The 14,978-nt window shown below is 43.0% G+C and overlaps 1 protein-coding gene across 1 annotated transcript in view; it reads right to left on the bottom strand.

Moving 5' to 3' along the window:
- Positions 1-14,978, bottom strand: part of Cmss1 (cms1 ribosomal small subunit homolog) — a 361,859-nt gene that overhangs the window by 17,924 nt on the left and 328,957 nt on the right. Inside the window, exons 2-4 of the mRNA XM_045146713.1 lie at positions 10,039-10,130; positions 4,336-4,407; positions 1,491-1,620 (exon numbers count right to left, since the gene is read on the bottom strand). Coding sequence (XP_045002648.1) covers positions 1,491-1,620; positions 4,336-4,407; positions 10,039-10,130 — 294 coding nt within the window. The remainder of the gene's footprint in view (positions 1-1,490; positions 1,621-4,335; positions 4,408-10,038; positions 10,131-14,978) is intronic.

Genomic DNA, 14,978 nt, shown 5'->3' with positions numbered 1-14,978 from the left:
AACTCCAGACACCTGTGCTATCTTGTGCATCTGGCTTACATAGGTATTAGGGAACTGAAATTGGGTCCTCAGCCTCTACAGGCAAGTACCTTAACTGCTAAGCCATCTCTTCAGCCCGTACTTAAATTTGTTTTTAAATTTTATTTATTTGTAAGGAGAGAGAGAGAAAAAATGGGCATGCTAGGGCCTCCAGCCACATTGAACCCAGGACATTAGGCTTTGTAGGGCAGCATCTTAACCGCTGGGCTATCTCATCAGCTCAAATCTATGCTTTTTATTTTTTTTTTATTTTTATTTATTTATTTATTTATTTTTTGCTTTTCAAGGTAGGGTCTCACTCTGGCTCAGGCTGACCTGGAATTCACTATGTAGTCTCAGGGTGGCCTTGAACTCTCAGTGATCCTCCTACCTCTGCCTCCCGAGTGCTGAGATTAAAGGCGTGCGCCACCACACCCGACAAATCTATGCTTTTTAAGCTGTAATTTGTCTTCATTTTAACCTAATTTGTATCTTTATTACAGACTTTTGCTCCTTAAAAAGTTTTCTTAAGGGCTGGAGAGATGGCTTAGTGGTTAAGGCATTTGCCTGCAAAGCCAAAGGACCCAGGTTCAATTCCCCAGGACCCACACTAACCAGATGCACAAAGGGGTACATGCATCTGGAGTTTGTTTGCAGTAGCTGGAGGCCCTGGCCCGCCCATTCTCTCTCTCTTCTTCTTTCTCTGTCAAATAAATAAATAAATAAAAATTAAAAAAAGGTTTTCTTAAAAGTGTGTGCTGATATGCTTGCACATTGAGAAATCAAGCTGGAGCTAAGCTGAAAACCTCCCCCTGTTGACTAGCTGTCAGAATGCTGGAAAGAGCTATGTACCGTTTTAGGAGAGAAAACTAACCAGCAGTGGATCCTGCGAGCCTTATAGCTGGCCAGCCAGGCCAAATGTGCCAACTGGTGTAATGGTGGTATGTCTGTTTTAGGGGAAACCAACTGCTCTCTGCTTGGACTAGAGGCCTGCTCCACAAGAGGGAATACATGCCTGTACTGAAAACCTAGTCAAAAGATGATGGCTGGGGAGGTCATGAGCCCTAGGGGAGTGATGATTACTGTTGTCTCACTAAATGTATATATTATGCCAACTAAGCTGCCCTCTAAACATTTATGTTTATGTCCATATTGTAATGCTACTCTTACTTTTGGGTAGGGAAGCTTCTCTTTTCAGATGATGGTGACCACTGGGATGACTCAAAACTCACCAAAGAGCTGAGAAGGAGTGTTCAGCATTAAGTGAGACATCTCTATCACACTCTACAAGGCTCAGGGACCATTTCAGAAGAGGTAGCAGAAAGAATGTAAGAACCAAAGGTTCTTACAAAGCATTGGCACATGGAAAATGTGTTCGTTCATTCTGGCTGAACGAGGTAACTAGAACACATAGAGGAAAAGGTGAGCCTGTTTTGATCCTCACCCTTAGGAAAACTGAAGCTTGGCTATACCTGGTAGGTTCAGCTCTTCTAATTCAATCACTGAGCGACAGCTGCTATAATAGCCCTTCATCAGCGTCTGCAGGTCTTCAGGTGTTCCTGGTTTGGGCTCTGATTTTGCAAGAACATCAGTAATTTTCTTCTAAGATAAGAAAAAAAAGAAGAAAGTTATGTTTCAGAATGGTATTTCTCATAGGCGAATTTCTCTAGCAATTAAGCTGTGGGTAGCATTTGGTGATAGCTCAGTGTGAATGCCATATTCAAAAACCACACTTGTGGGGCTGGAGAGATGGCTTAGTGGTTAAGTGCTTGCCTGTGAAGCTTTAGGACCCTAGTTCAAGGCTCGACTCCCCAGTACCCACATAAGCCAGATGCACAAGGTGGCACATGCATCTGGAGTTCGTTCGCAGTGGCTGGAGGCCCTGAGGTGCACATTCTCTCTCTCTCTGTTGCTCTCAAATAAATTATTAACAATTTTTAAAAACTACCCTTGAGAAGCCTTACTGAATGATCTTGGATGTAACTACTGCGCTGAAAAAATGAACTATGATCTAAAAGGCTCATTATAATGCATGGTCTGTGTCATCTAGAACAACTGAAATTTATGAGACTACATAATAAGGTATTTTTGTTAAAAGTCTCTTAGCTGTAAATGATTTGAGTATTGAGAATTTCTTGTGTAACCTGGTTTTGAGATACTGAGTCTACTCTGTTGCTTGTCTGTCTTGTTTCTCTGAGAGGATCTCTCACTGAACCTGGAAGGAGCCATGTTTCAGTGATACAGGATGACCAGCAATCCCCCAGTGATCCTCTGTCTCTGGCCCCTCAGGATTGGGGTTATAGGCATGCACAGACATGCTTTAAAAAATAGGTTTGAGGTTACCATTTAAAAAATATTTTTTTAAATTTTTATTTATTTATTTGAGAGCAACAGACAGAGAACGAGGTAGACAGAGAGAGAGAGAGAGAGAGAGAGAGAGAGAGAGAGAGAGAATGGATGCATCAGGGCCTCTAGCCACTCTGCAAACAAACTCCAGATGCATGTGCCCCCTTGTGCATCTGGCTTGTGTGGGTACTGGGGAAACTGAGCCTGGAACCGGGGCCATTAGGCTTCACAGGCAAGCACTTAACCGCTAAGGCATCTCTCCAGCCCTTGAGGTCATCATTTTTAATGCCTAGCTTTCATGTGAGTCCTGGCGACTGAACTCGGGTCCTCATGCTCCTGCGGCAAGCACTCTTACCAGCTGAACCATCTTAGCCCTGAGAGTCAGATGATGTTAAAGTGGACCTATGGGAAGCCAACACGTTGCAGAAGTAATATCAAGTAATCACTGTCACTTGGACTCATTTGTATGACACTTTCACTGAATGCCTGAAATGTACTGGGAAGACATGATTGTTTATTTTATTTTCGTAATAAACTTCTCATTTCCTTCTGATGTTTCACCAAAAGAGCCAGAAGGAGACATTCCATACCCCCACCTCCAACTATTATTATTTGTACGCCTCTGCCAAGGAAAGTCAAGGTACTGTTCACAGGTATTAACCTAAAATATGTCACCAGTGGGCATGTTTTAATATGATTTCAGCCTGAACTAAACCATCTAGTTAAGAGTTCTGACCTTGAGCCGCCTGGACTTAACACTCCTGAGGTCATTAGTGAACAAATTATCAAACAGAAGCTAAAATCACTTCTTTAAGAATTTGCCAAACCTCAGCCACTTTGGCATTGCCTGTTTTCCTATTTGGCCATTTGTGAGAAAACTCCCACGCACACTCTGTTTTCCAGAAGCTGGAATAACTGCTGCTGAATAACTGCTCTGAGTCCATCTTCTCTCCTCCAATCTCAATCATATTTCCTCTGCTGATGTCAGCAGCTCACCCCTCTTGGCAGGGAGAGGACTGAACCCCTGTTCTCACAACTACAGTGGAAGGTGAAAACTAACTATACCTCTCAGGCAGAGCTCTCGCAGCCTGTGTAGGAATCACAGAATCTTCTCTGCACAGGGGCGTATATTTCAACGGAAGGAGCATTTGCTTTAAGTTATGATTTGAATTCGAGTTAGAAATGCTTTGTACTACTTTTGCCTAATTATTTTCTTACTAATACTGTAGCTAGAGTATAAAGTCTCAAAGACTAGAGTGACTAGGAAAAGAAGGTTGGTAAAGTTCTTGTATAAAAGCTGTGGAGGCTGGGTGTGGTGGTGCACACCTTTAATCCCAGCACTTGGGAGGCAGGGGTAGGAGGATCTCTGTGAGTTCGAGGCCACCCTGAGGCTACGTAGTGAATTCCAGGTTAGCCTGAGCCAGAGTGAGACCCTACCTTGAAAAAAGCCAAAAAACAACAAAAAACAAAAAAACCACCACCAATAACAATGACGGAAGCAGAGGAGGGGCTGGAGAGATGGCTCCGTGGTTAAAGTGCTTGCAAACCCTGACAGCGCAGGTCCCCAGTACCCACATGAAGCCAGATGTACAGAGCAGTGCAGGCATCTGGAGTTTTTCTGCAGTGGCAAGAGGCCCTGGTACACCCATATTCTCTCTCCCTCCTTGCAAATAAATAAGTAAAAATTAAAAAAAATAATAAAAGGAGGAGTAGAGAGAATAGCTCTGGACTCCTTCTAGAATTAGAAACTGAGTTCTCATACCTAAATAAAGTGAAAACACAGAATGTGTACCAAAGATGTTTTGTGCCTCACCTATTACTAGTGACCTTAGGAAAATCAGCAAACTTCACTGAATCTTAGAATTTTCATATCTTTGAGTTGGGAATTAAAACTTTATCAAAATAATATATATAAAAAATAATGCGAAAGCCATATGGGGCCACAGTATGGTAAGAAATGATGAACATTACCTTTCTCCTCTTCTTAGCCTTCCGGGCACCCTCCTTTGTTTGGTTTGGTTGTATCAAGAAACACTCCTTAGGCTAAAATGAAAAACAAATGAAAAAGCATTCATCTTTGCATGATGAGGTGTCAATGAACGATACGGATCCCAGAGTATTTTCTGCCACGCACAGATTCCTCGGAGTGCCTGGGTAACATGCTGCAGAGATGCCGGGAAACCCATTGGAGCTATTAGGCAGTAGCTGAGCTGACAGAATTTGAGAAAGGCAGAAAGTGCAGATGACTTAAGACTGGAAAATCTTTGAGCAAAGATCAAAACGTAGGAGCAAGTGTGTACGTGGGCTTGACGTGTGAAGGGCAGTAGTTGGAGGTCAGTGGCCAGTGTGCAGGCAGAAGTAGATGTGATTAAAATTATGATGTGGTTAAGATGGTCTTTGACTAGAGTGACTTGAGTTTTTCCATAACCTGCCTGTATACAAGCCTTCATTTCCAAGTTACTCTTTTATTATTTGGTATGATCTATTCCTTTCCTTGTTTTTAATAAGCACAGAAAATCCAAAGCAAGATATATTTACTTGCATTTTTATATAACCAAATGCATCAAATGCTTTTTAAGTAGTGCCTACAAAAATGACAGTTTCTGCTAATGGTCAGATAACAATCTCAGTGCTATAGTATCGAGTAATTTATTTTGCCTGTTGCCTTGAACCTTGAGTACACTATATAGTTTAGCACTATTTATAAACTGAACTTTGTTTTTTAAGGTAGAAAAAAACAGGAAATTTGGGCCAAGACCTTGATTTATAAAGTAGGATGCTTCAGATTCCATATTTATTAGTCATAATATAAAATATTCCTGTGTTGGACCCTTTATGCCATGTTTTCAAACAGGTTGCCAAGTAACATATAAAATACAAGCAAGATGTATTCTGAGTTTTCCCTTAAGTTTCTATTCCAACAAGAGGGTTTCTGTTTAAGTTAGCAAGTTACTAGCTACCACAGTCTTGCTTCCACTGGCTCTGCTCAAAATGATCACGGATGAATCTTTCTATGAAAACTTGCAGAGAGGTCTGAGTAGATGGCTCAGAGGTTAAAGGTACTTTCTTGCAAAGCCTGCTGATCCTGGGTTTGATTCCCCAGTAGCCAGGTAATACTAAAGTGGACTTTGCGGGATCAGGAGTTCGTCTGCAGTGGCAAGAGGTCCTGTCATGCCCATTTCCTCTCTCTTTCATAAATAAAAATAAATATTAAGAGCCGGGTGTGGTGGCACACGCCTTTAATCCCAGCACTCGGGAGGCAGAAGTAGGAGGATTGCCGTGAGTTGGAGGCCACCCTGAGACTGCATAGTGAATTCCAGGTCAGCCTGGGCTACAGTGAGACCATACCTCAAAACAAAATAAATAAATAAATGAATGAAATAAAAGCAAAGTAAATAAAAAAATGCTACATCGTTTCTTCAAGACATTGGGCTAAGGAGCAGCACTTTCTCGGTTTTGTTTTAGACAACAAAACACATTCAAAAGGTTTGGGATTAAAAGAACATGGGAATCTTTTAATTTTTGCTTCTTCAACTATTTAAACAACAAAAAAATCATTAAAAATAAAGATATTGGGCTGGAGAGATGGCTTAGCAGTTAAGGCATTTGCCTGCAAAGCCAAAGGACCTCGGTTCAATTCCCTAGGACCCATGTGAGCCAGATGCACTAGGGGGCGCATGCATCTGGAGTTCATTTGCAGTGACTGGAGGCCCTGGTGTGCCCATTCTCTTTTCCTGCCTCTCTCAATCTTAAGTAAATAAATAAAATAAAGGTTTTTAAAAATTAAATAAGGATATGACCTTTCTTGTGAAGAAAGGTAAGCTGTCTTGTAGATGTAGATACATGTCAATCTAGTGTTGGTAAATGCCAGTAAGAAGTTGGGCCAAGGCCACTGATAAGTGACAGAAGCTGCCGGGTGGCCATAAGCATCCAGGTGGCATTCTGCTTATGCTCCTAAGGCAGGATTAGTAGGTCCTTTAGAGAGGGAACTGGAACTAGGGGTGGTGGCTCATCCTTTTAATCTTGTCACTTGGGAGGGTGAGGCAGGAGGATTGCCAAGAGTCTAGGCTATATGGTGATGCTGTGCATCCAAAACAAAATCAAATCAAGACTTTTGGGAAGCAGATGTAGAAACCTGTTACACTTTTCCTATTTAGCATGCAGGCCTATTCTCTAGATGTAGATTCCATGTGCTGTATAGTAAGTTTACAAAACCAGTTAATCCTTCCCTCCTTCCCTCTCTCCCTCCATCCATCCTCCCTTTCTTCCTTCCTTTTCTCTGAGGTAGGGTCTCACTCTAGCTCAGGCTGACCTGGAATTCAATCTGTAGTCTCAAGGTGGTTTCGAACTCACAGCCATCTTCCTACCTTTGCCTCCTTAGTGCTGGGATTAAAGGCGTGTGCCACCACGCCCGGCAGTCTTTTTCTTTTGGTTGTTGTTCCTAAAGACTTTTTTTGGGGGGGCTGACTGATTAGCTTAAATATTTACATATAAATATTTTATTCTATTTTTAAAAATATTTTATTTTTATTTATTTATTTGACAGAGAAAGAGGGAGAGAGAAAAAGAGAGAGAATGGGCACGCCAGGGACTCTAGCCACTGCAAACGAACTCCAGATGCCTGCACCCCCTTGTGCATCTGGCTAACATGGGTCCTGGGGAATCAAACCTGGGTCCTTTGGCTTTGTAGGCCTTAACCACTAAGCCATCCCTCCAGCCCTATTTTTTTCTTTTTTTTTCTTTTTTTAGTTTTCTTTTTTCAAGGCAAGATCTCACTCTAGCCCAGGCTGACCTGGGATTCACTATGTAGTCTCAGGGTGCCCTCAAACTGTGGGAAAAAGAAATAACTAATATATTTGAGTCCATGGAAAATGGTCATGGTCATGTGGAAGAGATATTGGAGCATACGACATCAGTTAGCAACAGAAATGTTGCAAGCCAGGCAAATAAAGAAATACAGCAATTATTAATACCATGAAAATAAAGAGCTGTGTGAGAAAACAGGGATGATTATAGCTTTTTTTTCTCAGCACTGAGCAATATTTTCATGCTCATAATAATGTAACAGTGACAATTTCTTTAACAAAAGTGTGAAATTGAGCCGGGCATGGTGACCCATGCCTTTAATCCCAGCACTGAGGAGGCAAAGGTAGGAGGATCACTGTGAGTTCAAGGCCAGCCTGCAACCTCAGAGTGAGTTCCAGGTTAGCTTGGGCAAGAGTGAGACCCTACTTTGAAGAAAACAAACAAACAAACAAATGAAACCCAAAAAGTGTAGACTTGTATTAATACAAGAAGCCACACGGGCATATGAAATAGTTAGGAGAGCTATGTCCAACACTGTATCCAGAAGTAATAACTAATAAGGTAGAAAAAAGACTAGAAACACAGATTTTCTCTGAGGAGAGAATCAGCTTTTAAAAAAATCTGTTTCAGGGCTGGAGAGATGGCTTAGCGATTAAGCGCTTGCCTGTGAAGCCTAAGGACCCCGGTTCGAGGCTCGGTTCCCCAGGTCCCACGTTAGCCAGATGCACAAGGGGGCGCACGCGTCTGGAGTTCGTTTGCAGAGGCTGGAAGCCCTGGCGCGCCCATTCTCTCTCTCTCCCTCTATCTGTCTTTCTGTGTCTGTCGCTCTCAAATAAAAAAAAAATTAAAAAAAATCTGTTTCAGGGCTGGAGAGATGGCTTAGCGGTTAAGCGCTTGCCTGTGATGCCTAAGGACCCCGGTTCGAGGCTCGGTTCCCCAGGTCCCACGTTAGCCAGATGCACAAGGGGGCACACGCATCTGGAGTTCTTTTGCAGAGGCTGGAAGCCCTGGCACGCCCATTCTCTCTCTCTCCCTCTGTCTTTCTCTCTGTGTCTGTTGTTCTCAAATAAATAAATAAATAAAAATTAAAAAAAAAAAAAAAAGAAATCCTGGCTCGGAGGCATGTAGGAACCAGCAGATGAATAAAGCTCGACATGCACAAATAACTAGAAAAGATTCCAGAAAGGACCATGGGCCTGAGAAGAACGTCTTGGAGTTATTGCATGAGTCCTAGAGGGAGACACAGAAGATGCCAGAGGGGATGTGTGAGCCGTCACCAATGGAAGAGGAGACCCCAGCCTTGCATGTCCAACTGGTGGAGCCTTTCAGGGTGGCTCCTATGGGTGGGAAGGGCACGGGGTGGTCTGGAGGGGGGATACTGGGTCTCAAGTCTCCAAGTATTCTCTATAAGCAGCAGTTAAAGGGAAGTAAGAGGTCACCAACTGGGACTGTTATCATGTCTGTGTGTGTGTGGTGGTGGGCACATTCCATATCTATATGCTAAGTATATTCTCTTAGGAACTGTACCCCCCAAAATAAGGCCACATCTTCAGTGAAGATGTGATAAAGAAATATGAGCAATCAGGGGTTGGGAGTGTAGACTGGCTTGCCTGGCCTGCATGCATGGTACCTTCCGTTCCATCCCCAGCACTGAGAAGACCAGCTGTCCTGTTTCACGCCTGTAATCCTTCCACTTGTGAGGTAGAGGCAGGAAGATCAGAAGTTCAAGACCTTTCTCGGCTACACAACGGAGCCTGTCTGGGCTATGTCTTTAACAAAGTCCACAAATAAGAATCTAAGGTACCTTATTTACTCATTGTTGTGACCAAACATCTGACAGAAAGAAGTTCAAGGAAAGAGAGAGAGAGAGAGAGAAGGGATTTTTCTTTCTTTTTTTTTTAATTTTTTTTTTTTTTATTTATTTGAGAGCGACAGACACAGAGAGAAAGACAGATAGAGGGAGAGAGAGAGAATGGGCGCACCAGGGCTTCCAGCCTCTGCAAACGAACTCCAGACGCGTGCGCCCCCTTGTGCATCTGGCTAATGTGGGACCTGGGGAACTGAGCCTCGAACCGGGGTCCTTAGGCTTCACAGGCAAGCGCTTAACCGCTAAGCCATCTCTCCAGCCCGAGAAGGGATTTTTCTGGCTTGCAGTTTTGAGGTCATACATTCATGATGGCTCATGAGTGAGGGCAGAAGCAGGAGTCTAGATAGTCACAGTGTAGCCAGAGTCAGTAAGCGAAGGGAAGACAGAGGTGGGGCCAGGCTGTACAACCTCAAAGCCAGCCCCTAGGGACCCACTTCCTCCAGCAAGACTCTACTCCTAAGGTTCTTTAATCCTTCTCAACAATGCCATTGGCTGAGGACCAAACATGAAAACCTATGAGGGCTCGAGAGATGGCTTAGCGGTTAAGCGCTTGCCTGTAAAGCCTAATGACCCTGGTCCGAGGCTCGATTTCCCAGGACCCACATAAGCTAGATGCACAAGGGGGCGCACGCATCTGGAGTTCGTTTGCAGTGGCTGGAGGCCCTGGCAAACCCATTCTCTGTCTATCTGCCTCTTTCTCTCTCTGTCTGTCACTATCAAATAAATAAAAATAAAAACAAAAAAATTAAAAGAAAAACATATGAGCCTATGAAGGGTACTTGACATTCCAGCCATAACTGTAAATAATAAATGGGGGGAAATCCGGCCTTATGGGTTTATAGTGAATGAGCTGGCTTTTTCATAGGCCAAGAAAGTGAACTTTCTTGTGAGCTTCCCTCACATCCCAGCAACAACTGCTGTTAGGCACAGGAAATGCTAGAGAAGAGCTGGAGAGGTTGACTTCAGAACCCAGCGGCTGTGGGTCACACAGCGACTGTCACCTGTTTTGTGTCCTCTGGTGGAGCTGGAGGTGGAGCCGTCTCCTGTGCAGTCATTTCTGCGTCTTCTGCTCCTTCATCCTCTGATGACGCTTCTAGGAGATAACAAAATTCAACAACTTTAAGTAAGAAGTATCTCTCCCATTGCTCGTGCAAATCTTGGGACTATTTCTATACAGGTTTTGATCTCCTGACTTAATAATTCTTCCTTTCAGAAACTGAGCTTAAGGGAAATCATCTAAATTGGAGACAGATTTAAGCACTGAAATGCTAGTCCTGTTCATACTCTGTAAAACTAAAGAGCATCTAACATGGGGGTACATAGTTATGGACCACTTGTCATGACGGATTCAATATGAAATGTTCCTGTGGTGCCACTGGAACGTGGTACACTTTAGAAGGTGGGTCCTAGTTCAAGAAAGTATGTCCCGGGCTGGAGAGATGGCTTAGTGGTTAAGCGCTTGCCTGTGAAGCCTAAGGACCCCAGTTCGAGGCTCGGTTCCCCAGGACCCACGTTAGCCAGATGCACAAGGGGGCGCATGTGTCTGGAGTTCGTTTGCAGAGGCTGGAAGCCCTGGCGCGCCCATTCTCTCTGTCTCCCTCTATCTGTCTTTCTCTCTGTGTCTGTCGCTCTCAAATAAATAAATAAAAAAAATGTTTAAAAAAGAAAGTAGGTCCCGGAGGAAGTGTGCCCTTGAAGGGTATGCCTAGTATTTGATCTTTTCCTCCTTCCCTCTCTTCCTCTCTCCTTTCTTCCCTTCCTTCCTCCCTCTGCTGTCAGTAACAGTAACAAAATGAGCAGAAAAGGGCAGTCTAAAAGGCTTTTATCCAGTAACCCCTCCACTCAAGCTTTAGACATTTCATAAGGAACTTCGGCCCCGTATCTATGACCTATGGCCTGGACTCCACCCTATGTGGGCTGCAGTGATGCCCTCTACCCTCTGTTACATCCCTCAGAGCGTTGTTAGAGATGACCAAGCAGCAGTCTGGGAGCCCCATCCCCACGGGTCTGGGTTTGCCACCCACACACTACGGTAGCACCAACAGTGCTAGCTGGGCAGTCTGAACCCCTCCTTGATCGTGATTAGGCTGTCTTTCCTGTCCCACTAGGATTATGTCACAGGGCAAGTGGTAAGTTAGAACCCTCCTGGTTTTTTATTATTTTTCATACAAAAGATAGAGTTCGGACTTTCTACACTCCTGAGCAGTAGTAACGTCAGACCTAAAGTAGTGGTTTTAGTAGATGCTAAGGTATACAGAGTCACAACAAAATACATGAAGATAAGTTAAAGTGAGATCCTAAAACCATTGAGGTAGCTTACAGGAAGGCAGGATACAGAACACAGCCATAGAAAACTGAACAAACAGAAAACAAAAAGAAAATATAAAATGGCAGATTTAAACTCTAACATATCAATCACTATATTAACTGGCTTAAACATAGCCATTTAAAGACAAAGATTGAGGGCTGTAGAGATGGCTTAGCAGTTAAGGTGCTTGCCTGTAAAGGCTAATGACCAGAGTTCGATTCCCCAGTATCCATGTAAAGCCAGATACACAAAGTGGTGCATGCATCTGGAGTTCATTTGCAATAGCTGGAGGCCCTGCCACAAATTCTCTTTCTCACTTCTCTCTCTCTCTGCTTGCAAATAAATAAATAAAATATTATACAATATATTAAAAAATAAAGACAAAGATTGACAAGAGGGATTAAAAAATATGATCTACCTATATGCTATAAGAGGATAATTCAGGGTTGGAGAGATGGCTCAGCACTTAAGATGCTGCCTGCAAAGCCTAAGGATCCAGGTAAGATTCCCTAGTACCCATGTAAAGTGAGATGCATGAGGTGGCACACACGCCTGGAGTTCCTTTGCAGTGGCTGGAAGCTCTGACATGCCCGTTCTTTTTCTTTCTCTTTTTCTCTCTCAAATAAATAAAATACTTTTAAATAGAGGATAATTCAAATAACTCTATAGCCAAGTCCAAAGGGTTGAAAGAAAAACCTACAAATATTGGTCCAAAGAAAGCCAGAATGGCTACAGAAATATCAGAAGAGTAGATGAGTAGACTGCAAAACAAAGGAATTTATGAGAGAATGAGGGGGACCTTATCGAATGATACAAAGGTGAACTTTTTAAAAACATATATAAATATATATATATATATATATGTATGTATACACACACATATATACATACATACATACATACATACATACATATATGTGTGTGTGTGTGTGTGTGTGTGTGTGTGTATGTATTCATTTATTTGAGAGAGAGAGAGAAAGATAGCTAGAGAATGGGCATGCTACTACCTCTAGCCGCTGCAAATGAATTCCAGATAATTCCAGATACATGTGCCAATTTTGTACATTTGGCTTTATGTGGGTACTGGGGAATCAAACCTGGATCCTTTGGCTTTGCTAGCAGGTGCCTTAACCTCTAAGCCATCTCTGTAGCCCAAAGGTGAAATTTAAAGAGGACATAGTAATCCTAACTATACATGCACCAAATAATGGCACAGCAAAAACTGATGGATATGGAGAGAAATAGATGAAACCACAATTTAGTTGCAAGCTTTTCAATCCTTTCTCAAAAATTGAGAGAATGAATGTTAGCAAAGACAGAACTAAGTAACACCACAAGCAACAGCATCTGATTAAAAAAAAAATTATTTTAGCCGGGCGTGGTGGCGCATGCCTTTAATCCCAGCACTGGGGAGGCAGAGGTAGGAGGACTGCTGTGAGTTTGAGGCCACCCTGAGATTCCATAGTGAATTCCAGGTCAGCCGGGGCTAGAGTGAGACCCTACCCCGAAAAATCAAAAAAAAAATTTTTTTTTTTGAAATACCCTAATGCAGAATACACAATCAAGTACTGCAGAACATATACGAACAAAGACTACATTCTAGGCCACAGAATATCAAGTGTATGATCTGAAACTGACAAGCACTGTGTACAAAAACCTACAGCCAGCACACTGAATAATGAGACTGTATACTGCCCCCAACTGGTAACAAGGCAAAGATGTTAGCTCAGCATGTCTTTTAATGTATCATGAATCATGACTTTTAATAAGATATGGCAAGAACAGAAAACACAAGTCATATAACTAGAAAGGAAAAACTCAGACTCTTCCCATTTACAGATGACATGATCGCCTCCATAAAGAATAGTCTTGGGCTGGAGAGATGGCTTAGTGGTTAAGCGCTTGCCTGTGAAGCCTAAGGACCCCGGTTCAAGGCTCAATTCCCCAGGACCCATGTTAGCCAGATGCACAAGGGGGCGCACAAGTCTGGAGTTCGTTTGCAGTGGCTGGAGGCCCTGGCACGCCCATTCTCTCCCTCCCTCTCTTTCTCTCCCTCCCTCCCTCTCTATCTGCCTCCTTCTCTCTGTCTGTCACTCTCAAATAAATAAATAAAAATAAACAAACAAAAAAATTTAAAAAAAGGAATAGTCTTCAGGAATTCAAAGGATATATTGCTTGTGAAAATTCTTCCATCCCTGGGCCCCCTTGTTCATATCTGCCGGTGCATCTCCCTTTGGGATCCTTCAGTGAAGCCCCACAGTCCTTTTCTCCTTCCTCTTGTCTCTGTACGTCTTTATTGTTGGTTTCTAGCCTGTGGCTTGTAAATTAGCACATAATTTTATCCTGTCTCATGGTATGTACTGATATTGAATAAATGTTAGGGTTCATCTCTACCTTAACTGTATACTTTCTAAGGGTATGGACAAATGACAACATATTTAGCCCATAGTTGGATTACAATTAGAAAGCACTTCTTGGGGCTGGAGAGATGGCTTAGCGGTTCAGGCACATGCCTGTGAAGCCTAAGGATGCCGGTTCGATTCTCCAGGTCCCATGTAAGCCAGATGCACATGGTGGCACTTACGTCTGGAATTTGTTTTCAGTGGCTAGAGGCCCTGGTGTGCCTCTCTCTCTCTCACAGACATACACACACACACACACACACACACACACACACACACTCTCTCTCTCTCTCTCTCTCTGTCTCTAATAAATAAATAAAAATAAAATTTTAAAAACCGGGCGTAGTGGCACACACCTTTCATCCCAGCACTTGGGAGGCAGAGGTAGGAGGATCACCATGAGTTCAAGGCCACCCTGAGACTACGTAGTGAATTTCAGGTCAGCCTGGGCTAGTGTGAGACCCTACCTCAAAAAAAAAAAAAAAAAAAAAAGAAAGAACAGAAAAAAGAACTTTAAAAAAAAAAAAAGCACTTCTTGGGCTGGAGAGATGGCTTAGCAGTTAAGGCGCCTGCCTGCAAAGCCAAAGGATCCTGGTTCAATTCCCCAGGACCCACGTTAGCCAGATGCACAAGGGGGCACATGCATCTGGAGTTTGTTTGCAGTGGCTGGAGGCCCTGGCGTTCCCATTCTCTCTCTCTCTCTCTCTGCCTCTTTCTCTCTCTTTTTCAAATAAATAAATAAATAAATATTTAAAAAAGCACTTCTTATTCCCAGTGCTTTCTGTTTCTATGCCTGTGAATCTGTGTGTATCCATGTTCATGTGGATGGACATGTGTGAGTGCATGCGTGTATGTGCATGTGTAAGGAGACCAGCGACAATCACAGGTGTCCATCCTCAGGAACGCAGTCCACACCTTTTGAAGCAGAGTTTCTCATTGGCTTGTGCTCAGCAACTGGAATAAGCTGGCTGGACAGTGAGTTCCGGGAAACCTTCTCAGGCTGCCTCGCCAGAACTGGGATTACAAACCTGCCTTACCATGCCTGGTACTGGGCATCAGACTCTCACCATCATGCTTGTGAGGCAAACACTTAATTGACTAAGCCATTTCCTAACCCACTGTTTAAAGTCTTATTGTAGAAGAACTATATATTCCTTTTTGTTTGTTTGTTTTGTTTTTGTTTTTTCTAGGTAAGGTCTTACTCTAGCCCAGGCTGACCTGAAATTCACTA

This window comes from Jaculus jaculus, chromosome 4 (assembly GCF_020740685.1).
Source record: "Jaculus jaculus isolate mJacJac1 chromosome 4, mJacJac1.mat.Y.cur, whole genome shotgun sequence".
NCBI classification, from domain to species: domain Eukaryota; kingdom Metazoa; phylum Chordata; class Mammalia; order Rodentia; family Dipodidae; genus Jaculus; species Jaculus jaculus.
This window is presented reverse-complemented; position numbering and strand designations above follow the sequence as displayed.